The sequence below is a fragment of the Oenanthe melanoleuca genome, chromosome 13 (assembly GCF_029582105.1).
Source record: "Oenanthe melanoleuca isolate GR-GAL-2019-014 chromosome 13, OMel1.0, whole genome shotgun sequence".
Taxonomy (NCBI): domain Eukaryota; kingdom Metazoa; phylum Chordata; class Aves; order Passeriformes; family Muscicapidae; genus Oenanthe; species Oenanthe melanoleuca.
Window position 1 is genome coordinate 13360177 of NC_079347.1, and position 27837 is coordinate 13388013.

General features: G+C 41.2%; 1 protein-coding gene across 5 annotated transcripts; it reads right to left on the reverse strand.

Annotated features, from left to right (window-relative positions):
• Nucleotides 1-549: 549 nt before the first annotated feature.
• P4HA2 (prolyl 4-hydroxylase subunit alpha 2) lies at nt 550-27386 on the reverse strand. 5 transcript variants are annotated; one of them, XM_056502284.1, is made up of 17 exons: nt 27321-27386; nt 26196-26298; nt 19671-19770; nt 17910-18006; nt 16604-16755; nt 15700-15837; nt 14636-14875; nt 12764-12975; nt 11815-11991; nt 8325-8395; nt 7993-8092; nt 6992-7045; nt 4574-4633; nt 4440-4505; nt 2277-2345; nt 1795-1891; nt 550-1049 (listed from the first exon to the last, which is right to left on the reverse strand). In XM_056502284.1, the coding sequence occupies exons 3-17, from the start codon at nt 19750-19752 to the stop codon at nt 979-981; spliced, it is 1686 nt and encodes a 561-aa protein (XP_056358259.1). In that variant the 5' UTR covers nt 19753-19770; nt 26196-26298; nt 27321-27386; the 3' UTR covers nt 550-978. The 5 variants fall into 5 exon arrangements, with proteins under 5 accessions (XP_056358259.1, XP_056358255.1, XP_056358256.1 ...); XM_056502280.1 differs by lacking the exon at nt 4574-4633; XM_056502281.1 differs by lacking the exon at nt 4440-4505.
• Nucleotides 27387-27837: the final 451 nt, after the last annotated feature.

A 27837-nucleotide genomic window follows, 5' to 3' on the forward strand; every position in this document is an offset into this window, starting at 1 on the left:
AAAGGAGAATCACACGGAAAGATTATTTCCAGCCTATCTGAAAGGCATCACAAAACCCTTCTTTCAAGTCTACAAAAGTGATTTGATTTGCTTGCAAAACATGCTACTGATTTCCATAGGTGCTGAGTTCAGATACTCCTGTGGTAAAAACACTTTCATCAGCAGATGCCTGCTTTTAGAATCAGGGATTGTCAAGACTATCACTATACTTGAAAGCTTCCGATTTTTGTGTCAAAAACAGATAGCACCCTGCATAAAGAGAGTTAACACCACAGGAAAAGGCTTCTCAGAAGTGTAAAACAGACCACAAAATGTGCAGCCCCTGTGCTCCCAGGACACACTATAGTTTCAATACACAAATTACACCTTTCCAGTTTCATTAGAAGATGCAACAGCTCTGTCTCATGTGTTGGAGTTTTAGGCAGAAATAAACCATGGTGTATTTTCTACAGGAAAAGGGAAACAAGGCAACAGGCTTCAGAGGAAAAAGTAAAGGCTAACTGTTCCTTAAAACCACTGATGCACCAATCAAGGACTCCAAATAGAGAATCACTTTATAGAAAGAACATTTATTTTTGCTTTAAAACTTGTGATCCATAGAAATACAATAACATCAACATGTACACAAAACTTTTTTAAAAAACAACTTTGGTTCAAAGAAATAGTTAACATCTAAATCTTCTGAGGTACAAAAGGCACAAGACCAAGCACCCAAACAGAATTGCTCACAGCACTGTTTGCACCTACAGAGGGAGGCTGTAGGGAGGAAGGCTGGGAAAATGTGGAAATAACTGGAACCAAAACACATGGATGTGTACAATGTCATTTACTTTCTCCCACAGGTGTTATATATTTTATTGTTCTTTTGTAGTAAAGTGCCAGGACTCTTGGAGAAAATGATGGATCATTTCTTAGAAATGAACTGGAACAAAGAACAGTAGAAAGAGACAGAAACAAAGGTCTGCAGCAGGCTGGAATTCAGTCAACCTCTGTTCTTCCACAAGGTCTTAAGAATTCATTTCCTCTTTCATGAAACCATTTGTTTGAAACTGTGGAAACAGGGAACTGGAATTAGTTATCACCATGTAACCAGTGTGGGTATCATCACAACCTTGGATACTTCAAGTAACATCTCTCAGTTTGGGGATCCATCTTATACTTCTCTACTCACCCAGGGGAAAATACACACAAAGATGCAAAAGGCTGAGGAAGAAAGGATCTTCCCCAATGCACAATTCTGGAGCCAGCACTAACAGAGCAGTGTATTCTGGGGCTTGTATCACTGTCAATCAGCATGCTCCAGCACTCCAGGGGAATACCTTAGAGGCTAGCAGAAATAGGTATGGGAATAGAAGAAATGAAGCTTGAGGAGCTTTCAGCAAGAAGCACAAATTCCTGATGTCCAGACACTTCCATTTACTTTACAAGGAGCTCTCACCCTTGTGCAGCTAGAACTAGGGACAGATCTTTGTAGGAATAGACCTGATTCTAGCCAAGTGATAATTCAAGTAATTCTGCTGCTGATACATCACACAAACCCAGTGACAGCCTTACACTTTGTGCTGCCATTGACACAAAAACTCTCTAGAAAAGCTATAGCTGTACAATGCACCTGCTTAATACTTCATGAGATCAATGGCAGGAAATTTTATTATGGCCAAACAACTCCAGTAGTTGAAATTCCAACACCCAGGTTATTAAATTATTAAATGCTTTTATAAGAGGTAAGTATATCCCCAGCTTTACATACATGAGCCTTCCTTCAGGTCTTGTTTCTAAAGAAGTATTACTTACCCCATTTACACCCTACTAGTACTGGACAAGCTGCATGTCTTGTTCTATAATCCCCCTCACCACTTTTGAAGAGATTGTACCAAAACACTGCTGTTCCCTGAAAAATGAGATCAGATCAGGATTAGCCAGAATCTAGTCAATATAACCAAGGGGATGCCTATGGATTCAGCTGCAAGCAGCTGGAAGCACTTTAACAGGTCACCATCAACCACACATGAAAAATTCTTAGTCCTGTTCTAGCTCAGCCATGCTCAGAGTACAGAGGAATTCTACTGAACATAAGTTTACTTTGTTAAAAACAGCTGTACAGAGAAACTTTTACTTTGTACATTATCAACAAATGGAGATGCCCTTGAGTCTGCAAGATCACTACAGCTGCAATGAAGTGCACTTGTCACATCAGCTTTTACATGGACTGTGCTGAGGGAGAGACAGTAAGTGGAGAGAGACAGAATAAACCCAAACATATAAACAGACTTTACCTTCTTGGGCCATATTGCTGCCCCAAAATCTGGGAAAACTGTAGCTCCTCCAGCTTCTACATCACTCATCTGAGAAAACAAAGTCCACAAACTATACATTTACAATAATTTTATACAGCCCCACAAGTTAAATTGTCCCAAGGATTGAGATTTCCACTTGTACCTCTACAAGCAGCACTGATGAGGAAGGTGCACTTCAACCAGCACAAACTGCATAAGTATCTGCTGTTGAAGGATTTTATTTCAGCTCAAGGCTTTTGTCCAGATTATGTGTATCTAGATAGATATTTTCTAGATTATATATCCTCTACTTCAGATAGCCACTAGAAGTTGTGTACCTGCAATGTTAATAAGCTAATACTCTAGAACAAGAGAGAGGATTTCAGAGTAAGCTGTTTTCAAAAATTTCATTACATTTTATGATCCAATTAGGAAAACAAGTGTCTGTTAAACCACACATTTCCTCAAATTGAAACCATGCATTTGGAACTCATTTTCGTAACTTAGTTCATACATCTTGGTCAACCACTTCAAAAACTACACAAACTATTAGAAAGCCTCTCTTTCTGCACTATTTCCATGCTGTTCACCAGCAGTCTAATGCAATTTCAAGTGCTTTAGGCAGCACAAGCTTCTACAGCTACAGCTATGTGACTCTAAACAAAACCAGGTATCTTTATGCTTTGCCCTACTACCCTGGAATGAATTTAACCCTATTGTATTCATCAGTAAAAGTAGATTTACTGTAAATTCTAGACTTGACTCAAAACCCACCAAAGTTCTTGGAAATGCTCCCATTAGAAATAGAGCATCTTTCCAATAAATTCAGTAAGCTTTGGGTCACATTCTAATTAAAAGAAACAAATTAGTCAGATCCAGCTTCCACCAAATTTAAAAACTACTATTAATACACTATCCCAAATTCCCACAATCCCTACTGTAACTTGGATTTCTGTTTAAAGCAGATGTTATTACCACTCTGTTGTCCTCCTGCTTGGTACAATAAAAGGGCATCAGATGCACAGTTTTTTGCCCCTTCCAACTAAAAAGCACATGCATGAAGCCTTGCAAGTTAATACACATCTTAGCCACACAACTACTCTTTTTAGTAAAGGTGTTGGTACATGTATGATGTGTTATGTGTTCTACATTGGACAAACAAAGGCAAATTGCCTTTGACCATGTACAACAGGCAGAGAAGATATGCACTGTTCCTTCTAAATCAAAGCTCATCCAAAATTCTGAGAAGAAAACAAAATAAAGATTGACTCAATTTAAAATCAAAATCTCTTTGCAGCAGAAACCCATCTTACTCCAATTCTTGTTTTGAAGATTATATCCCTTTTTGCCATATCAAATTGAAAGTGTTCCTGGTTCTGTTTTGAGCTGCGTTTCACTCTCAAAATATGATGTCAGCCATCAAATTTAAAATTCTGTGACAAAATATTTGAGTTATATCACTCAAATCTTAAACACAGAAGATGAAGTGATCCTAAAGATAAAGTGGGTATAGGTTGATAGATAAAATAGTGTCAGAAGACTGAAAACAAGGCCATTATTCGAAGGGGCAGATATGTCTAGGATTCCAGTTTACATGGTCTGTGGGCTGTATAATGCAGGCAACTAATGAATCTTCCAAATCTGCACTTGTAACCTTGTTGCACCAAGTTTATCAGCTCTGCCTCCCTCCATTTCTTGAAGCAGCAACTTTGATGAGAAACAGAGCAACTCTGGCTTTGCCACACAGCTGAGGAAGAGGATGACATACCACAACATCACGTGCTGTCAAACAGTGGTGGAAAAATACGACTGTCTCACATTAAGTGGTTGATAGTCAAGTTCTCCAAAAGCATACTACGTGAGTACCCCAAGTATTTTCCTCTGAGAAATAAGTCAGAGTCTCCTCTCCCCCTATGGAATCAAATTAAGTAGAAGATTCCATAGCAGAGTGGCCAAAAGGAGAAGATGGGTCCTATATTCAAATATTCTGCTCTGAGGTTAAAAACCACCAAAACTCCATCAATTCAGATGGGACAGCACCTGATGCTTGCAGGACTAATGAAATCCCTATTGCCAGACACCAGGAAATCTCTACAGAACTGCACAGCTGTAAAAAGATGCTGCTGAAGTTACACTCAATGCATAAAGGATAGTCATACTTACATAGTTTAAAAAAGTGGCCACACGATTTCCAGTCCCTAACCGCTTGAAAGCATCTGGCTCATCTTTCTATAAAATTAAATGAGAATAACTGCAAATTTCGAGCTCGCAGACAGCAGACAGACAGAGGTACTTACATAGTTAAGAAACGTCGCTAGCCTATTTCCTTCCGATTTGAGTGTGCTGTCAAAGGGTCGCTGCAACAGACAACAACTTTAACCCGGGCTCCAAACAGGCTCTCGAGCAGAGCCTTGCACATGCAGCTCTGCAGAGATCCTCAAGCCCAATTTAAAGAGTTAGAATTGAAAGGGGACAACTGATACAGGGCAGCACTAAAGCCATCACAAGTTGCAGCCAAGGTGCACAGCTGCATGCACAGAGCACTTGGATGCAACGAGAAGTTGCACTGAACAAGGGACAATTGAGGTAATGCTTTCAGGGCCTGTGGCACAGATGTTATCCAAGTAAGGTCAACAACAGGCCATTATTGTTCTGGGCACTGGTCCAAAGTCAACAACTGACATGAATACAAAAAATTAATCTTCAGTGGGCTTTAGATAACAGATTCTTTTAAATGTAGCAACTCAAAGAAATACTGTTATAAGAAGCACAAATGCATGTTTTGACAGCAGACATAACTATAGAGTAGTTTCAGGTGGTTGCCTGTCTAGGACCGAAGACCACATCAAAAAGATAAAATTTTCTTTAGTCTGTAAAAAACATTGAGTTTCATTTGTTGAAAGTGAGATCACATTAGTGCCAGAGTAGAAGTAGAAAGAACACCTAGAACACCAGTGTCTTCCTTGTTTTCAAAAAATGAAATTAGAAATTTATTTACATTGCTAATAGTAAGGAAGTCATTCCAGTCAGGAGACAGCAAGGTGCATTTTTACACACAAAAGCAATAATGTTCAACATTTAAAGACAACAATAAATCAGTATTAAAAAAGACAAACAGAAAGGAAAACCACAGTGACCAGGTCTAATATGTTGTAGCTCAATCTGCTTAAAGCAAGTGGTCTTTTCTGAAATGCGTTCATAAAAATCCCAAGACCTGCATATGCAAATCCAATTCAAAAAAGCCAATATAAGAACACAGATACAGGGAATTCCCTGGTTATTGCCACTGCTGTGAAACCCACCTCCAACCACAAATTTCTGAACTTCAACAGCAAAAATCTAACTTGAACAACCAGTAAAATCTACAAGTTGTAATAGGCAGCTACTGAAGTGCCTCTGTTTGAGAACTGCAAGGGAACAAAAAGCTTCAATGCTGATCAGAAGCTGGGGAGACACAGCAGCACCTCTATTTCAACACAGAGGCTGTGATGCATAGAGAGCCTGCAGGACCAGACCAAAACTGTAACAACCTCTGCAGTTGCCTTGCCTCAGCTGACAACTGCAGCCAAGGCTATGTTCTAAGTGGGGCTCTGCTCCAGCTCCTAATCCAAAAGTAAAGGCCAGAGTGGCCAATTTGATGTCTGAGGTCCTTGAGTTCAAAGGCTTTAAAGAGAATTTAAGAGCATTTGCTCAACTCAGGAAACTAAGCAGACTTGAAGTTAAGAGGAAAATTCTCAGAATGGGCCAAAGCCAACAAATACAAATTTCCATAGTGTTAAAACTTGGAATTCATTTATTTTTTTAAACAGTGCTAAGTTGGGTGGCTTTAATTCTGCACTCAATTATTGGGCTGTGTGCTCTGGCTGCAGTGATCTCTCCTACCAGGTAAAACCACTGGGACAATCTGAATTATGCCAGATCCCACTGAAATACCACAGAAACCGAGGTATCACATGGATTTTATATGTGAAATTACCAGTCACGACATCTCTTCAATATGCTTAGCACATCCATGAACTTGTTTAGGGTAATTATTAAGAATTTGCTCTTTTCTCCAAACAACAAACCAGAGCTGTTCTTTGCCAGGCAGAGCCCTCTAGTGCCTCATGAAGATCCAGCACTACTGCCTGTAATCCACCTGTGCTGGAGCACTGCCCTCAACACTAACCCAGGAACACTTTCAGACTCCCAGTGCTGCAGCCACTCTCAGAGGTCTGCCAGGGCTGCACAACCATGAGGATTTCCATAACGTTTACTTTCTGGGAGGAAGGTGGAAGGATATCTCCTCCTCAGTCAGTTACTGCAAAATGCTTTAAAGCACCCAGCAAAGCAAAGTTTGGACAACATCACTGAACTCAGAAGCCTAATGGAACAAGGCAGACTCATAACCCACAGTTAGCAGAAGACCTCAGTTTACAAATAAAACAAATTTACAAATGCAAAGAGCACACTCAAGTACTGCATTACTCTTCTAGTGTCTCTGTACTGTGTAAGGAATCAAAGTCCCAGAGGTAAGCAGGGAGATCTGTTCATTATTCTCTTGAACTTTTAGCATCAGAGAAGGCAGTGCAAAGGTTTTTCAGAAGTCATAATCCATCCATACAACAGGGCTACATACTAAATGCTTTAACAGAAAAAACTTTCTAAAGTTCTTTCAGACTAAACTGTTCCTTCCTCCCCACCCCGCTAAGAAATAATTGCAAGTGTGATCTTACCCTAGAAAAATCAAAGTGTGGCTCATACTGCCCTCCCATTCCGTAGTTGGCAACCTACAGCATAGAAGAAGGAAGCACATAAATATCTATTGAACTGGAAGCAACTGCTGCCGAATAGCACTTGCCCTCAGAAATCCAAAGCATGCTCTGAGAAACAGCACTTTGTAGCAAGATTATTATCTACAATACACTTCATTTATTTATAGATTGCCGGAACTGAGGTACCCAGTTGAGAAACAACTTGAGTGCTTTCTCCCTTTTGTAGTTTGAGAGTTTGTACTTATCACTTCAACAGCCTGTTAAACATTCAGCAGCAATAGTTCCACCACACTTTTGCTTCCTTCCTCAGAAGGAAAGGCAAATGAATGTGTGCAACTCCCTGTGGGTCCAGCCTAGGCGACAGAACTGGACTCTGTGCCACTCATATATGATCTGTTACATACCAATGCCTCCCCAGGATCACAGAAAACTAACTTAAAAGCACCTCTTCACTTACTTTATGATGACATAACATGTTTTAGTTACTCTGAGGCTGTACTTAATGTGTCTCCCAGATCACTACACAACTACCTAGTTTCTATGGACAGCCTGTAATAAAGAGTATTTCAATCAGGCTCTGAAACAGGAATTCAAGGAGCATGAAGGAAGAGAAACAGTGAATGGGCTAACATACAGCTATTCTGGCAGTGCTGTACTACTGCCACTTCTCCCCAACAGCCATCCAGAGTTGAGAATTCATAAGAGAATATAGCAGGACTACAAAAAATATTTGCGTCTTAAAAACATTGAACTAGGACAGAGAATAAGCTTTTGCAGACTTGAAAAATAAGCAGTAGGCATTTCCCTCAGAACAAACTGGTAAATCTCAGATGCCTGCATGAAGTTCTTATATTGCTTTGATATCTCCACCCTTCTTTGCCTGGCACACACAGGGAAAACATCCATCTGCACCAGATCACCCTAACCATTAACTAATTCCAGGATGAAGCCAGTGCACCAACCTGCAAAAGCTCAGCTGTTTTCACTGTTAACCCTGTGATCTGCTGCATTCGCTGGTTCACCTTGGCCACAACAGGATCATCATCTTCTTCTAACCATGAGCTACAGGAAGGATAGCAACACATTATTTTACAGTAATAATCACCACATCACATTTCCCAAGGCAGAAGGATTCTTCTGCCCTTTGTCAGATGGCTAAAAGAGACATTTTCCATGCATTTGTTGGGGTAGCTTTGGTTATATACAAAGCAGTTCAAGTTTTCAGACACAGCAGATAGCAAACAACAGCTGTTAGGCACAAAAACCTTAAAGCTCAACCCTTCTCCCTGCTTACCTCTTGGATACCCTGTAGCTAGCCACTGTAAGGACACCGGTTTTGGGATCACGTACTGTGGCTCGTGCCAGCTGTGTCAAAAGAAAAACCCAAGGGGGAAGAAACATCAGCTACAGGATAGAAAATTTCTCACATCTTACCAAAGGCAACACCTGATTCATCCAACTTCAATATCTCACTGGACGAAAGAGCTTCAGTCTAGAATACGATCCAATTTCATGCTAAAACAACACATGCAGAAACAAGTACAATCACCTGCATTCATCCTGGAAAAAGAATCTGATAAACTGCACAAGCCATGATATTGCTTAAATCCATGAGCTGCTTGCTGAATAGGTTTTGAAGGCACTTTTTTTAAACAGCTGGAGTCAATATTAGTGAGAGGGAACAACAGAAGTTAAAAACATACGATGTACAAGTTCTTAGCAAAGAGAAAATCATTGGATAGTGCATGAATTTCACAAGTCTGCTCCTCATGTGGACTAAAAACCCAACCTCATTCTCAGGTGTAAAATAACAAGTGAAAACTTTTACAGAACAAGTTACAAATTATGGGACAAGCAAATCCCCAGTGGTAGTAAACTCCCAAGGATAACTCTCAACATGCCCAAATTTTCCAGCTGAAAGATGGCTGGGACATCTAGTTCTGAGACAGTCTGAGATCACATCAAGGTAACTGCATAGCACACCTACATACTTTAAACAGTGAGTATCATCACATATGGCCATACCACCAGATCGGTAGGAAAAAAAATGGAACTTGGCAAAACCAATAAAGTTTGCTGTGGTGTCAGAGTGACAGATGACTGCTAACAATACACCAGCTCATTCTGGTTTCATTCTTGCAGCAGAGAACAAGAACTGGGACACTCCTTTCTTTGACTGTAAACTCAGACCACATTTAAATTTAACTCCTGCCAACTACACACACTCTAAATCATCCCTTGCTTTCTGCCACCTAATTATAGGTTATAGAAAGCCTTTTTATTTGCATCTTCTTCAGAGAATGCAGTCTTTATTTCCTTGATTTTTCCTCAAATAAGTCTCCAGCCAGCTTTACACTCCATGTCAGCTGTCTTGTCCCTATACAAGTGTTCTTGGCACAGCTGTTCCTGTAATTCTGACTCACTGTTATTTTGTTCCAGCTTTTGCCTGTATAAATTAAAATAGAAGAGTCAGGCTGACTGAATGTTGTTCTTCACTGGTACAGTGAAGCATAACTTTGGGAATATATATTTTGCTTCCCAACTTTTCATTCTGCTACCATTTTCAAGCTTGTATATGCTTGCTTGATTTTTGCACCTAGCATGTAATCTAAATAAAAGCCTGACTGCTTTGATATTATTCCCTATCTGCTCTGATTGGTAGGTTTCTTCATTTAAAACACAATCTACATCTCGGTATAAGCAACTGACAAATGGGAGGCTTCCTCTCTCAGGGTGGAGAAATCAGCCTTGTAAGAGGTATTTGCTTCCAAAAATCAACTTAACACCCTTCATTGGTCAGAAGCTTTACTGACTGTTTCAGAGTCTATTTAGTTTTGCAAGCTCTCCACTGTTATTTCCTTCTGAAATTCTGCACTGCTAAACTCTAACATGAGCTCTGATATTCATGGCTCCCCACTTCATGCCATATTCTCACCTGTTCAGACATTCCTGCCTTGCAGGTAACATTAAGAATTTTGGGAATATGGTTCTCATACTATGATGGTGGACCTGCCTCAATGCTATCCACATCAATAGAGCTGAGAATTTTCTTGACCCTCCCCAGCCAGTTCTGATGGATTGCCTGAAAAGTTGGATCTACTTTTTGGAACTGGAATAACAGTGATTGCATTTTGCAAAACAAGCATAAAAAGCAACTCCACTGCAATTATTCCCAATCACATACAGATGTTCTTGCTCTACAGAAAGTATTGGCAAGTATAAACTGCAGATAATGTTGAAATGCTTGGACTCAAAAGTAAAAATTTATTGAAAATGCATTTTAGAATAAAAGAAGTGGCTCTTTCTCAGCCTAAAATAAAATATCACTTCACAGTTTTGTCTGAAAACTTCCATGATTACTAACTAAAATTTCCAGGCTAAAACTAAGCTGTATTTATTAAGGACCATCTAATCACAGGACTTGCATTTTCCATTCTTTCAGTAGTACTGCAGAACTTGAAGTTACTCCTGCAGCTGAGCTATACACAGGTTTAGAAAAAACAACTCCTAAGAAAATGGTTGCTTTTTTAAATTGACAATTTTCATCCGAATCTTAAGGTTATAATATTTACCTACTCTTCTAGGGTCGGGCTGCAGTTCTACACTACATAGATAACATGAAACTTTCCTCTAACATTAGTAATACATGCAAAATTCAGAGCCCAAGAATTAAGACTTTCCATAAAACTTTGAATAAAAAGGAAAAACAAAAAAAAAAAGCTGTCTTTAGACAGTGCTTTATTTGATAAAATAGATTGAATGATATGCTCTATGTGAATGCTTCCATTTTATCTGAATCTCTTGAAGTTTTCTACTATGATCTAATAGGAAAAATTCTCCATTTAAGGAGGTGAGAATCCTCACTGAGACAGGAGTGTTCAGCCAACACTTCCATAGCTGGCTGGTAGTCATAGAAGACCAGCTTCACAAACATCCTAAATTATTAATGATCTTGGGACTCATCAGTTTCTCAATCGGTTTCCAACTATTTATGCTTACATTTAGAAATACTTACAGAAGGGTAGATCTTCACTGAAATTTTAGTACCATATTTCATAGCAGTAGCCTGAAGAGTGCTAAAATTAACCATTCCTCTATAAGCAAAGATCTGTTCAGTTTTACATTCTGTTCAGATTTGACCAAAAAAAAAAAAACTAAGGGGGCATCTACTACTATCACACTGCAATACTACTTTTTGCCTCCAGAAAAAACAGATAATGACTAGCTTTGCATGAGGTAGCTGCTTTTTTTAGTGTGCAGAGTCACCAGAACTCATACCATGTGTAATAGGGAACACCTGTGGTTTAGAACAGAAGCAGTGGATTCTAGGATATACAAACAAAGAAGCACCCAAACCCTAGGTATTATTCTAGCACAACTTAATTTTTTTTCTTTCCACTTCTGTTGAGATTTGGGCTTTTTAAATTTCATTTAAGTTTGGTTCCAGTTCAAAAGGCAGACTTAAGGCATATTGCACACCTACTCCTATTATTTTAAGTCAGCCATTTAACTTTAAGTCTAGTCTCTAATTTCTTTAAGCTTTCTCAGCCATTTACTAAGAACTTTGCATAATTAAGTGCAACAGTGCATAAATACCTTTGGAAGCCTGGCTTTATGGTCATACATCACCAGGCAGTTTCAAAATCATTCCCTTTAGGCTCACAGCTGCAGTGTATCATCTGTAGTATGAAACCAGATCTTTCAAATCTTTGCTTAGTTCTTGCTAATAGAGACTGAAGCATGGAATTAGCAGTCATTAGTGAGATGGAAAAAGGGAAACTTACTCTTGGCTTAGCTAGTTGTTTAATTTTCTCTATTTCTTCATCAGACATGACATCATAGTATCGCACAATATGAGGACTGTCCCATTCATCTTCTTCTTTAAAGGGAGCTATGAGCAGATGAGGGTTTCTGTTTCCATCATGGTACCTACAAAACAGCCTTTTTTGTCTTCGAGGTGTCTGAAACAAAACATTAAACAAAGCATTGTTTACTCAAACACTTTTCTTTAACTTCAAACAGGCAAGATGAGTTTCATTCCACACACGTTGTAAAAGCCATCAGATGACCAGAAGATACAAGATGTAAACAAAAGTAATTCTCTTGTTTACAAGAGAATTTACTGCAATTAAAAACAAGATACACTGTTCCAGATACCACATCTGAAACACTAAACTTTAGGGGAATTAAATCACAATAGGTTACAGACTAAGAACTACACAAGCAATGAGCTGTAAAAAAAGCCTGGTTCATTTAACTAAGACTATACTGATGAAATAAATTCATTCTTTTCCCTGGACCAAAAATTGAAGCCATGTTTGTTGAGAGGTACTGGAAATCACTTGGTCAAAATAGACATGTTCTTCTGGAGTGACTAAGATGCAAAAGGGAAGGAATAATGTGATTCCCAGAATATGGTAAAGTATAATCAGCTCTCAGGGGAAAAAAGCCTCCTTTTGTATCTGTAAAGCTGACTTTGACAAAGCTGAGTAGACAAACTGAGGAGAATCAGTTTTCCAACAACCTTTAAGAGATACAGCTAAGAACGGTTTGCGTGTAACAGCTGAAGATTGAGAAGCCGAGATATAAGGTAAAAATCTCAGCCTGGACAAAACCAAACTTAAATTTTTCTTTAAAAAAAGAGCTTAACAGAAGGAAAAAACATAACATGCCCCACTAAGCTTGACCACCCTTATGCAAAGGCAGCATAGTCAGGAAGTTCTTGTCTCTTACCATTTTCACCCCTTCACCTCTGCAAAGGGCCTCATAGATATCACGCTCTGGCAAGTAGTCAAGAGGCCTCTCATAGGCTCCACTTTGCACCACAGCTTCTGTGGTTGTCACATTCTTGTTTACTGACTTGTCTTTCTCCTTCTCCTCTCTTTCCTTCTCCAGCAGCTTCTCAAAGTACCGCAGATTACTGCCTGCTCTCTCATGAGTACTGTCTTCATTGGGAGAAAACAGACAGAAATGGTGATTTTTGCAGATGCAGGAACTGTTCCTAAAGCATTATCAGGGAAACAAAGGCACTGACTTCAGTCTGCACTGAAAATCACCACTGGGAAGTTTCTGTCTTCACAAAGGAGAGATGCACACAGGATACAAAATAATCCTTTCTGGAAGAACCCATCGTAAAACTTGTATTCCAAGAAAAAGAATAGAAGTTTTTGTTTTTCACATTCCTCATTTTCTCTCAACTTTTCTGACCAGTTCTACCCAAGACAAGCAGATCACCAGAGCTTATGAGCAGAGACCAAGGTAGCCTACTTGCTCTGCCCCTCCTTTCCACCATGCTCCTCTCCCACACTGCACAAGCACACTTTAATCAAGTACTGTGGTGGAGCCCAGCCACAGTCTTCAGTTCTTCAGTCCCAAAGACTTCTCTCAGGTTGGGAAGCTCTGAGCCCACCTACAGCATCCATCTGTAGCTCTAACAGGGTCATATGGGAGGGAGCCTGGATCACTAGCATCTTTAGACATATTAGTGATTTATTGATGATGTTGGTACAAATCAATAAACAACATCAATAGGTCTTTACCCTAGATAACTAAGAACAAACAATTCCTTGTTCAGCTGTGTTCCTGGATGCTACTACCTACAACAGATTCTTTCCCTTTTGCCTTCCCAACTTCACTGTGTTTATCTCATGGAACCAACCCCAAAGCTCATTCCAGTCACCACTCGTTAGAGCACAGGCTAATAGTGGCCAGATAGGGAAGCTGAGTCCAGAGCAGAAGAAGCTGCTGCTTTCAGAGGTGACTGCCAAGTGTGTTCTACTGTTTGCTGCTGATAAGGTTTTGCACTCTGCTATCAATGCTAAACCCCACTGCAGAGGGAGCCAGATTCACTACATATTCATATTATTGTCAATTTTAATTTAAGAATTCTAGTTCTGCAGAAATTAGACTAATAAATATTTTTTAGTAAGAAGGTTTCACCCACTCTCAGGATATCTAAACTAAGAACCACAGCTCATTAAAAAAAAAATCCATCAAATACCTAACACAGGCAATGTTAACTCTAAATGAGGACAGACCTCTCTAATGAAGGAAGTAGGCAAAGCTGGATAGGAAGCTTATTTGCTTACTCAAAGGAAAGCTAGAAACAGTTCAGAAATAAAAGGAGGTTTTAAGAAACTCAGTTTGCTACAAATATTTAGAAATAAATACTGTAAGATCTCAGGCCAAGTATTCCAGCATCCAAGAGTACCCATACTGAGGAATAAAAAGGCATATGTAAAGTCAATAGGACTTCACAGAAGGTGCAGCACTGCCTACATCTGTGGTAGCCTTGATCTCCACTTGAGACAAGCAAGGCTTTAACCACTGCCAAACATAGCACCTTAGTACACTCCAGCAAAACACACAGGTAGTGAGTGCAGTCAGACACACTAGGGCCTTGGGTAGCAACAGAATGGACCATAAGACAGCTTGTTAAGGATACTTCATGTATAAATAGACTTTTTTTCAGGACCTATATTTATTGTAAGTCATCTGTCAGGATAGCCTTTCTAGTCAGCTCACCAATATGGATGGGCCATGACTATTCTCAGCTCTGCTGCTGGCAACACTCCCCAGCTAAAATAACGTGGTCTTTGTTCTTACCGAGGGATATCAGCCGTCTGGTGAGCTCCATGGCTCTGTGCAAATCCCCAAACTGGAAAACAGCATAGCTGAGATAATCTAGGATGTCTACTTTGCTGACTGTTGTATCCTCCCCCTCATCATGCTGTTTTAAGGCCTGCTCCATCCAGAGCACAGTGTGATAATAGTCTCCATCATTGTAGGCTGTCTTCCCCATGCCAAAGCAGTCACCAACTGTCAGGAAGGATCTATATTTTGTTCCTAAAAACAAAAATATAGCTTTCAGCAATACATAGAGAAGCACCTTTGCCTTAAATACATGGGACACATTGAGAAGTATCTGTAAATATACACTTTTATAATCCAAAAATGTTTCTAAGAAACAATGCTTTGACGATATTATAAGTTCAGCATTAAAGTGACCACCATCAAAATTAAAGAGTAAACTCTATCTTAATTTTATTCTGATTCATTCCTTTGGAAACAAGGAGAAGTTACAGTGGTAAGCTATTGTGCTATCTGTTGTAGACAAAGCAAGAGCAGACTTAACATCTTAAATTTCACCTAACCTATAGATCAACACTGTTAGATGATCAGAGATGCCTGACTATATGCACAGTCAGCTTGTTTCTCTTTACTGTCAATCTGTATTTGTGCATAAGCAAGCTGATGTTTATTTAATCAAACTGGGTGTCCCGTTGAGTGTGACTGCACTGATTTCCAGTTGCTCCAGATCAGAAGACGCACAGATAAGACTTAAAATTTAGCTAATTATTAATGGCTATTAAGATTTTTAGTATTAATATAATTGAGTCAGCTCATCTACCCACACACCAATGAAACCTATTCAGTTTATAAACACCATGCTGGTAGGCACCATAACCTATTTCAGTAGGTATCTCATAAGCAGCAGCAACATTCATCAGGACTCTGCTAATAATCAGACATCCCAGAATCTCTTGAAATTTTCTGAGACATCTGTGGCAAAAACAGTTAATCCTCATTTCATAAAGGACTTTTGGAGAGAGTTTGAGGATGCTACCACTTCCTTCCTGTTAAAGCCAAGGAGATTTTGGTGCACTTACCTGGCAATTTCCCACGAGAGAGGGTTTCAGAATCCAGTTTATAGGTGTCCTGCAGGCGCATCAGAGCCTTTGCTGCTCCAGTCTCATCTTCCTCAGTTGGAAAAAACTGACGCTGGATTGTAAGATTTGCAATAAAGCCTTTGCAGTGAAAGAGAAAGATGTTACTTTCAGAGCTTGAATAAGCATCAGTACAAGATTGACACAAAGAGGAAACATCTGCTCTGGTTTGAGAACTGAGCTTCAAGTACCTAAACTTTAGCATATGTAGAGTAGAAAGGGAAACCATGTCGTGTTCTGACTGAAAAACATAACCACCTCTCCCTCACCTTCCAAGAGTCCAGTAAAAATAAACCTTCATTTAAAAAAGGTATGCAAGCAAATTCAGGAGACACTTGACAAAATGATGCAAATCCAAGGATTAGTACTGGAAGCATTTGATTTAGAAGGATAGTTTAGAGATAGCAACCATATACTATCTTGGTTTTGACAACTCTAATGCTGGGGCAGATACAAATTTCTACACCAGTTCAATATGGGACTCATTTCAATTCTTAATCTTATTCTCTGATCAACATGGTCAAAAAACAATGATCATCAAGAGAAGCAACAGACTGGGAAAGCAAATGAAGCAGTTTATATACAAGAGAATATAACACTCAACAGTTACTATCACAGCTTTAAGTATATCCTTTCCCCCCAAATAAAACTTTTTCTTATTCTTGACTGAGATGTGTTTCACTTGCAAGTTTTGCAAGTTTCACTCGCTTGGGTAATCAGTACACACAAGGCAAGCCCTTAGTTGCTTCTTAAACAAACTTGGCAATAATATTGAAACCACAGCCAAGCTTGTGGTTTTCCAGAACACAAGGCTGCCTCCCAACAGCAGTCCCCTGTAACTCCTTACCATTTGCTGTATCCTGAAGAACCAGGTTTTCCAATTCAAGCCAGTCAGTATTCAAACGCTTCACAAGCTTATAAGCATTTACAGGGTGTGCCAGATACCCTTCTGGATCAGAGGCTGATTTGCTGGTCAGTACATCCATCTTTTCAGCCCAGCTGGAATGAAAAGTGTGCACCTCAGCCTGAGAACAATTTATGAATGCACATCTGCCTTCTTAAATCATTCTCACTACACATCTAGATTAAATTATTGCCACTTTTGCTGTCAAAACTGGCTTTCAACCTCTCAAACTCACAAGGATAAAGTGGAGGTTTTTTTAAATTACAATCGTCTCTTTCAAAGGGAAAATATTTCCCTGCTTAGTATTTAAACCTAACTTCAGCAGGCATGCATCTCAGTTGTAATGAGCCTTAAAAAATACGAGTTTATTCAGAAATTGAACAGATACTCTCTTCACCAATACTTCAAGAGGATATTGCTTTGCCTCCAAAGGGCAGCTTTTCAAGAAAGGAACATTTTGTACATATGTGAACAGACTTCCAACCATTTCACTACTCCATAGTGCTATTCTCATCCTACACTCCCAAAGGAAGGCCAGATTGACACATACAGCCTCAAGTTCAGAAGGTCTCTGGAAAGCACGACTCCTTCTAGAGGCACTTGGCTCTTCTGAACCTGGACCTCATTCAGACTATCCTCCTGTCACACCCTAGTACATATTGCTTTTGGCTAGACAAGAAGTAACAATCTTCCTAAGTGACACAAATATCAGTTGTCAGCCAGAGCCTTCCAAGCAATCCAGACAACATCAGAGATGTGCTGCAGCCATGCTGGCACCTGAAGAGAACAAGGCAGGATAGCTATCCCTGAGGACAAAGCCAACAGAGCAAGGAACCCAGAGATCTGGTAAAGGCCACTGGCACACTTGGCTCTTGTAAGCAGGCCTGATGGCATGAAAGCCAGGCAGCACAGAGCACTGGCACACAGAAGCATTCAGCTCTTGTGACAAGACTCCTGATATGATTCCGATGTGTCCTCTCTACAGGAGTCCTGTGATGGTACAAGGACAGAGCAAAGTGAGAAGAGCCCACCAGAGCACCATTCCTAAAGAAGCAAATTCTAAGTGATATCTGAAGCAGGGACCTTTAATGGGAATAAATTAAACCAAATTAGTACCTATGCTCTCCCTATGATTATCTACTGAGGAAAAACCAACACGATTTAGCATCAGAGAGTGGTGACAAAGGTGGGGTCTGACTGAACACAAATAACCCATTTTGTCACCCTTCATTACACAAATCTTTCCTACCTTTTAATCTGAGAGAGCTTTTTCTCTTCTGCTCGGATATATTCCTGTAAAGACTGTACCAAGTCCTTCTCCGCATAAATCAGGTCTGTCATTTGACCTAAAAAGAGCAGGAGCAAATATTCATCAGACCTAGAAAAGTAACAATTACTAAGTGCACAGAAGACAAACCTTAAATGCTTAACCTTAAGGGCTATTAAAACCATCATAAACAACAGACAAATTAAGGGTGTGCATTTCAATGCCTGTAAACCACAAAAGCTGTTAGACACATAGGTCAGGCATTCAAATGCTTCAAGGTGCTTTTAAAGTCCCAGATTTAACAGTTCATGCAGCTTCACTCTGACTTTTCCTCTGCCTCTGAATTAATTTTAGTATTACAAGTGCATGCAAGACGATTAAAAGAAAGGTTTGCTACTCATACAGCTATGGAGACAAAGCAACAAAAGATCCAAACGATTGCCAAAGCATCTGTTCTACATATGGATACAGATTAGGTCACACTAACAAATTATTAGCATAACCACTGGCACCATTTAAAGTTACAGCTTTACAATATGGGTAACTGTGGAAACAGCCTAACACTACTCAGAGTGGAATTTCAGACTAATGTTCATAGACTCGCACACACTCTCCTGATTAGCATTAGTGCAAACTGCCAATATATTAGTTCTAACTGCTATGACAAACTTGGCTTTTCAAAGCCCAAACTGAAAGAGCATGATGAGGTTCATAAATGCAACCACAGCTCCAGCATTCCTAAGTAATTATCAATGAGGCATGATTAAGGAGATAGAAAGCATCAGGATGTGCTATTTTCAGAGTTAGGAAAGGTTCAGAAATAAGTAAATGTAAAGAGAAGGTGATCCTTCATGAAAGCTTTGTATAAAATGCTACTTAGAAAAAATCAGAAGCAAATAATACACATGAAGTTAAATATTGTTCAGTCAGCCACAGGGCACGTGAGGAGGTTGGCAGTGGACTCTGGCTGAGCAGTTCCACACAGTGGTGCAGAACAACCCACCAGGAGCTCTGAGCTTTGCCATTCAGAAACAGCTCCACTGATCAAAGGGCATTCTGGAGAACAGCCAGTGGTAGTTAATCAGCCTCTAATGCCCTTATGGAAGGGAAGTCCCCACACTGCTCACAGGAAAACATTAGACCAATTAACAGCAAAAAACTCAGTTTGTGCTTATTTGAAGCTCTACCATACAGTTGTATTCTATTAGAACACAGGAACTAAATTGTCATAAAAATCCAATTATTTTACAGATTTATTGCAATGCAAATTCTTTAGGACTCACTCAGGCTAGCAAAGCACACAATGTAAGGGAGTTACTGATTTTTCCATCTGACACCTAACTCCAGCATTTTGAGAAGACAGGAGATTTCAGGTGCAGTGGAAAAAACCTTCACATATTTACCACTTAAATCATTTTCGTAACTCATATTCTGGACTAAGGTTTTTAGCATCAGGTGGTGTGTTCTGTTCAAGATGACAACAGATGCACAAACCCTAAAAGAACACAGGCTCCATCTTATTTTAATGACAGAGGCCCCAGAGAAATTTAAATCATGTTGGTCAGTGTTCTATGTCAACCAACTGCAAACAAATTGCCCTGATGCTGCAGAAGAGCAGCTTTTCCTAATAGAGACAGTGTTGGGCAGGGCCACACGAAGAAAGCCTTATGCTTCAGATAACTTTAACAGCTCTAGCAATCACAATAATCACATTACATCATCATGCACTGTTTTTTTCCCCACCTATGGAGGTAAAGAACTCTGCTTCTGTGTGCCAGACCAGGAAAACACAAAGGAAGAACATTAACTGCAGCCAGGGTTTCATCTTCCAGATATTTCAAATCTATAAAAAATGAAAAGTAAAAGGAGGAATAAAAATAATTAATTATTTGTGAGAAACAAACCAAAGCATTAATCTTTATCTTCAGTCATTTTACCCTCATGAAAATTATTTAGACTCTGAATTTTAATTAGTAAAGACTGAAAAAGCTCTTCTTCAACTATAGGGACTGTTACTTAGTCCCAAATGCTACCTTGCATACTCTTTGGGATTTACATGGAAGACACTGAAAAGCCCACATGAGAAAAGTAAGGGAAACAATATATTGTCCACTGAGACAGTGAGAACAAACTCTTCTGCAAGAGCAGTTCAGCACCTTCCATGTCAAACATAACATGAGCTGGAAAATATGAGACCCAAAGAATTGTATTAGATTCCAATAATAATAATGAAAGTCTAAAATAAATGGGTTTATAGCATTCTATAAATCTCAGTTATTTAAAAACTGTCTAGAAACAAATAGTGAGAAAGCCAAATAGAGAAATAGAACATTTTGTAGTGTGGAAGTGGCAGCAATGGCTGGAAAAGTTAAAAGTGAAATTTCCAGCTCTGCTTATTCAAGATGCATTTTCTCAGAATACTGGCCTCTGGGCACAGCCCTTATAACTTCTGTATTTCAAAGGCTGTGCCAGTTTAGAAACCCAGCCCCAGAGAGGGATGTTGAAAGCAGATTGTTCCACTTCCAAAAGCATAGCCTGAGGGGATGGGAGGTAAGCCAGTCTGAACAGATGGGACCAAGTGAAGCAACGAGCATACAGAAGAGCCTCCTGGGAGATCTAATGACCAGAACACCTTCTCCAGGAGGTTTGTGAGGAGCACTGCACTTGGATGAGTCCACAACTTACTCCAGAGCTGCCTGTCCACCAAGCAGGAACAGCCACCACTTCCAGCCTCATGTAGGAGCACTGCTGCTCAAACATGGAGCTCCTGGCACAGCCTTGCACAGTGTCAAAAGGGAGGTGACAACTCTTCACCTCAATGCAGGAAGCTATTATTACATTCTCCTACTCAATGTAACTGGGCAAACTGGTGGCTCAAAATTACCACCAAACCCTGTGCAACCCAGTAACTCCAAATACAGTAAAATTGCATCTATTGGGGGCAAAATGCAATCAGCCTGAGAAAGGGGAATGGAGGAGGGAAAGTAAAGGAAAATACATGGAGTGACCTGAAATTTCAAGCAATGCAGCAATAACTCTAACTTGCTCCCTCGGGCTCCACACATCTGCCACCAAAAGATGAAATAACCACAAGGCAAAAGACGAAAAGTGGATATTGCCCTTTCTTTCTTGGATTTTCAAGCCCACAGGACAACTGAAGCTCTTACCCTCAGCTGGGTTCACCAGTGCCACAGACACAAACATCAAGCACACCTTCAGTGACACCACCATCACTAAAAACATTTGAAACATCTCTGTCCTCTGTTGTGTATTATCACATGGCAAGGCAATTATTTTTAAATAATTCTTTTGATTGCTTTACAAGACTACACAAGGAATCAGAATCACTTACCACAACAGCTTGCAAGCATGAGTAAGCAGGAAAATGTCTCACAGTATCATAATAAGTCTTCTACTTTCCCTCTTTTGTTTCTCACCCTGCTGTAAACCACATATTCCCAAACTGCTCGTTTTAGTTAGTTAAGAACTAGTACATGAGTAATCTGAGTGTTGGACTGAGAAATGAATAAAGCTGAGTGAATAGTATCAAGCAGAGGTCTGCCAATATTACAAGCCACAGTAAGTGATGTAGCAGAAAGCCCAGCAAGTCAAGCACACATGGGAAATACATTAATTTGTATATATTAAGCCTCATCCGTCTGTCTGATTAGTCTGCCGTCATTTAACAGAGTGGTTTTTTGGATGCACAACATTAAGCCTGGGAGAACACTTACAAGTGAATATTCCAGTTAAAACAACACAACTCTACATTCTCCTGCACCTCCTTACCATGTTCTCTCACGGCTGGGGATATCCGCCAAGAAGGACATTTACTACAGCAACCAGCTTGTCTTTATAGAAGATCTTCAACAAGTTCACCATCCTACTCAGCTTTACCTAACTTAGTAAACAGAGATCTCAGTAAAAAGAGAAAGCAGCTCTTGCTCAAACAAGCAGAACACCTGGCTGCAGGGTTTGCAGATTGTCTGCACACATTATTTTCACAGCTGTTACTGGGAAAACCAGCACAAATAATGAATTGCAGGAGGCTGAATATCCACAGTCTTGGCTGGCAGGAGCATGTGTGCACAGCCACATGTACATGTGCCCACCCCACTCCAGCTGAACAATCTGCTAACAGAGGGCAAGAGGGTCAGAAGAAGCATGAGCAGCTCCTGCCTCAATAATAGAGACAAATGTTTGTAAAGCCAGTGTGTTTTATTCAAACTCCAGACAAAGAGCCTCTGTAGGACAAATACTGCCTGTATTTCTAGCTTTTTCTTTTGTGAGTTTTGTTGGGGACTTCTTTTTAAAACTTCTTTACAGTAGAAGACTTCAGTGAATCATTACTCCCTGCTTTTCCCTAGGGAAAGAGTGCTGTCAGAGAACACAGGCAGAAAGAAAAATGGTTCTAGACAAAATACAGAAGGATGGAATTTTTCTCCACGGGTAAGACTGAATTCTTTATTAGATAAGCTTTCTAAAAACCTCATAATCAACAAGATATAAAAATAGAGACCTGACCCACTAAAGGGAAGTTGCTTGCACATCTACCATGGTTTTCAGTTCCTCATTCACTCCAAATTTCATATCCAGTCACAGGGAACACAGGCCAGCTCCCAGACAAAAGGGAGGACTTTTTTCAGGTCAGAAGAGGAAACAAATACCTATTACTCATCCAGTGCCTTTAGGATCCAACTTCTGATCTAATTGATATGCTACAGTCTTATTTATTCACCACAGTAAAAGAGTACTCCACCTACCTGACAGCCTAACTAAAAACAGGGACAAAAAAAAACAAGTCCTTCATCCAGAAATTTGCACAGGCTTCTCATGCAGGACAATTAAGTGGAATTAACATAAGGCCAGTCCGTACAACATAAAGAATACAAGTCATACCCTTTATTGTGGTAAATGAGACCAGAGTGTTACTTGTACTCATATGTGAACACTCTTTTTGATCACATGAACTCCAGAAAGAAAACCAAAGAAGTGTTCTTCTACTCCACACTGAAAGGTGACAGCACTGCCTTGGTTATGGGGCTTCTCTAAGGGAGGCAGGGAACTGGGGATGTAACTGCTCCAAGCAAATCACCCGTTCTTCCAAAGACTAGGTAGGGAAAAAATTTCAGAGCACACTGCAATGTTTTCTTCTAAGGAATTAAGGCAGAGTAATGCTTTCTGGTTTGGATCCATGCTCACTGACCCAGAACTTGCTGCAGAGGAATAAACCTTGTGAGACAAAGTATCATAACCAGATACTGTCAACATCTGATTAAGACAAATTTTCTGAGCTACTGGAATACAACATACAGGCTGATGACACAAGTAAGTCTCCTCTTCTGCGCTTGTCTGCACTGTTAAAGACACCTGGGAAACCACTCTGAAAAGCTTCTTCTGTATGTTTCTATATTTAAATATCATGGTGAAATCCAACAAGCAATCCACTAATTCAAGATCACCTCAGGCCACGGAGTTCTTGGTGCACATATAGTTGTGGCTCTGAAGTTTGGTCCATCCTCAAACAGCAATTTGAGGATGGACTGTTGGGTGAAACAGATCTGTTTGGGGTTCCTCCAAATGTCACTTATCTTCTTGCTTGCAGAGCCCTCCACAAACAATGGAGCTTCAAAAGTAGGCATTAAGCAGCTATCAGTACTGATGGCTGTAGATAAGGTTAATGATATCTAAGTGGAAAATAGTATAAACAAAATACCTGCAAGGCTGCTTACTGATTAAGAGCCAAAAGACAGGCTTAATTATAAACAGATTTTCAAGCTGCTTTAGGAAGAGGAGCTTCTCTCAATACCAACCAAGAAAAGCAGCCATAAAACCATCCACTAGTAGCAGTATTTCAAGACTTGCAGATTAGCCCAACACATGATAGCAGCTATAAAACTTTTTTAAAATTATTAAATACTAAGGAAACCTACACCATTTGCTGAGAACTTTGAAACAAGTAATTCAGAGCTGAAATTCATTATCCACATGAACTCAGATGCACCAGTGTTCAACTCAGCCCCTTCCTCCAGAGCACATTTGTTTTACTGCTTGAAGCAGCTTGTGCCAACATCACCATATTTCTTTACAAAGCATTTTAATAAGCATCTAAAAGCAATTATAATTACCTGGCAAAAACACCAATGATTGCCTTGTGTTTCTCAAGGCAAGCCAAAAGAAAATGAGGAAAAGCTGTTTATTTACAAGTATTAACAAGGACACAGCACAATCATGCAAAACTGCTGGCACTTCTTTTAACATAAAATAAATTATAACCACCTTAGAAACCCTAATCATCTTGATTCGCTCCCAGTATTTTTTTAAAGCTGTAACAAAGAATGTTTCCACGTTCCAGTAGAGAACAAAACTGATGCAAGTCTCAGGCACAGCAAATCCACTTGAATCTTACTATGCAAACTCTCCCTTTATAAAGCAGCCTGGAGTCTAATACCACAGTGTTGGTGAAGACAAAAAGACTCCGGGCTTTTTCCACAACAGTTTATTTTTTCAGCATTAATATTTAGACTGCATTTTACTGTGAAAAAGTAAATAATAACTAATTATACTAATAACTTTAGTATACCATCATACTTAACATAACTTGACATAACTTACCATTTGCTCATGTAAAGCATTAAAAGTACCTTCCTGTTCAGAAATTAGGCATTCTTTTCATTTAAAAGGACAGTCAGTGAACTGTTTCTTTCAAATAAATTTAATTAAAATCAGAGGTTATCATTATGTCAGGGGTTGATTCTATTCACAGAATCACTAGGTTGGAAGAGACCCTCAAGATTGAGTCCAATCCATGCCCTAATACCTCAATTACCAGGTGCCATACCCAGTCTTTTTTTAAACACATCCAGGGATGCTGACTCCACCACCTCCCTGGGCAGACCATTCCAGTACTTCATCACTCTTTCCGCAGAAAACTTTTTCCTAACATCCAACCTGTATTTCCCTTGGCGCAGCTTAAGACTGTGTCCTCTGGTTCTGTCAGTGCTGCCTGGAGAAAAAGACCAACACCTACCTGACCACAGCCACATTTCAGAAAGTTGTGGAGAAATAAGGTCACCTCTGAGTCTCCTTTTCTCCAGGTTGAACAACCCCAACTCCCTCAGCCGTTCCTCACAGGGTTTATGTTCCAAGCCCCTCACCAGCCTCCTTCCCTCCTCTGGATGTGCTCAAGTGTCTCAATGTCCTTTCTAAACTGAGGGAACAGGACTGGAACAGGACTGGACATAGCACTCAAGGTGTGGCCTCACCAGTGCCAAGCACAGGGGCAGAATGACCTCCCTGCTCCTGCTGGCCACACCATTCCTGATACAGGCCAGGGGCCATTGGCCTTCTTGGCCACCAGGGCACACTGCTGGCTCATGTTCAGTTGGCTGTTCACCAGCACCCCCAGGTCCCTTTCCACACCATCCCCAGCCTGTAACACTGCAGGGGGTTATTGTGGCCAAAATGCAGGACTCAGCACTTGGATTTATTAAACTTTATCTTACTGGATCCCTGCCCATCCATCCAACTGTTCCAAGTCTCTGTGCGGAGCTCTCCCACCTTCCAACAGATTGAAACGCCCCCAACTTAGTGTTGTCTGCAAATTCAATAATGAAAGACTCAATACTCTCATCCATGTTGTCAATAAAACTATTGACAAGAACAGCACAGACCCCTGAGGGACACCACTGGCTGCCACTGTTCCCCACCACTCTCTGGGCCCAGCCATCCAGCCAGCCTTAACCCAGCAGAGTGCTCCTGACACTTCTCCAGGAGTATGGACTACCAGCTTTCCCAGGAGTATGCTAATCTCACCCTAGAACATGCCCCCTTCCACGCTCCATGTTCTCATCTCTGACATATAGAAAACCATGTACGAAAATCAGAACTAGTCATAGGAAAAATATCCATGTTTGCAGCTTGCTTCTTTGGAAGTTTGCCAATGCACACAGCATGGAAATTATAAACAGATTGGATTCCTGACTTAAACCTCCAGTGAAACATTTCTTACGCTAACTGGTAAACCCTGCTCCCTCTGCTGCTACTCTCTTTCAAGTATGTAATTCCTGCACAGCTTCCTAAAGTACGATTAGTCACATTAAAAAAATCACAATAAAAAAATTGAAGCCCAAGAAATCATGGCATTAGCAAGAAGCCATATTCTTGTCTGTTAGTACCACAGCAGTGCCTATTTACCAATGCAGAATAACGTTCTGTTTGTGAAACGTGAGTGGCAGTTATTGATGGCTATGTCTATTCACAACATACCTGTGGGATTATTTCCAAGTCCTTAATGCCAGAAAGGTGAAGTATTACCCTGGTAAAGATGACTACAGCAGCCTTTCAGCTCCACTCCACCCTCACAGAGCACCTATAAAATTAAAGAGCAAGAGGTTTTGATACAAAATTATCTTCTGGGGAACACTACTTTAATACTGAGGAAGCAGGATGATCTCTGGCTAGAAACACCACAGAGTTATATAGTCCAAAAATAGTCTTTATTTACATATCCTCTCTCCTCCTTGCTTCCAGGTTACAACGCACCTTCTTTGCTTCCTGAAACAAAATCACTCCTGTCTAGTCAAAGGCATGTTTCGCCATCCTTATGGCATGCCAAGCTGCTGTGTCCCAGCTGAGCTACGGTAACACTTAGGTAGTGCCTTCAATTTTCATACCAGCTGCTCTCCAGAGCAGCCTTCGTACCAGCTTTGCACAGCCTTTTACACCGAGGCTTCAGTCGCTGCATGGTACAGGTCACACGCAGCTGTGTGTGCTCTCCTGGCTTGTCCCCAGCTCAGCTGCACAACTGTGCAGGGAGACGCATTTTTTTGGAAAACAAAGCTCAAAGTAAAATAAAATGAGACGTGAGCAGAACAAGTGGGGTTTGAACACCTCTACAAAGTTTAAGCCATCGCTTGCTCTATGCTGAGCCCGTAGCAGGCAGGGAACATGCACAGCCAGCTAAGGCAGCTGGCGAAGTCAGCTGGCAGTCATTTAACCGGGAACGCCAGTCCTATCAAACCCACACAGCGCGGACAAGGGGAACAAGCTCTCCCACTATCTTTGCGATGACACCTCTAGCACGCTCACAAAGACCCGCTGATGTTTTGTGATGCCGCGTTCCCCGTGCTAAAGCGCTGTCCCGCAGAGCCCGGCCCCGGGCAGCACCGAGGGGCTGCCGCTCGCCGACCCGCGGCGGGGCGCAGGGCCGGGGCAGCCCCGGGACCCCTCAGCAGCGGAGCCCGGACGAGGACTGAACCGCGCCGCCGGGCAGCATTCAAGGCTCCCCGGCAGCAGGACTCCTGCTAGCCCCGGGAGCGGCTGCCGCCCGCAGCACAAGCTCCGGCTGTGCCCGCACCCTCAGCCCGCCCCGCTCGCCCCAGCCCCGCTCACCCTGCGGCCGCCGCTCCCGCCGCCCGTTCTAGAAGCGCCCCGGCCCTTCCAGCCCCGCCCCCGGCCGGCCCCGCCCCCTGAGCCGCCCCCAGAGCCAAGCCCCGCCCCGCCCCCGCCGTAATGCCGCGAGTAGCGGCGCACAGCCCGCGGTGCCCGGGCCGCGCTGGGCTCTCGCAGCCGCTGTTCCCCGCTGGGAGCAGACGCGGAGGGAACTCAAACATCGCTGGAACCCGACGCGGAGGGAACTCAAACACCGCTGGAACCCCTGCTCCATCCCTGGAACAGCCCGCCCGGCTCTGGACGCGCTCCCTGCAGCCGGCGGCAGCTCAGGCGCTGCTCACAGTACCGCCGAGCCCGCTCTCATTAGCTCCGGGTGAGCCCGAGGCAAGTGGCGGGCTCGTGGCAGAAGGAAAATGATGGAAATTAAGGAAAACAATCCCAGTGGAACATGGCAGGGCTGTGTGAAGAGGGTGATGGGTTCACGCTGCCCCACTGGGTCTCCCGGGACCACGGCACA

Excerpts from the sequence above, each read along its gene's own strand:
- P4HA2 (XM_056502284.1), bottom strand. The coding sequence starts at position 19,752 with ATGAAACCCTGGCTGCAGTTAATGTTCTTCCTTTGTGTTTTCCTGGTC. Across the intron at positions 7,046-7,992 it reads AAACAGCTGAGCTTTTGCAG|GTTGCCAACTACGGAATGGG; the intron begins GTTGGTGCACTG and ends TCTATGCTGTAG. Across the intron at positions 2,346-4,439 it reads TGGCCACTTTTTTAAACTAT|ATGAGTGATGTAGAAGCTGG; the intron begins GTAAGTATGACT and ends TTGTTTTCTCAG.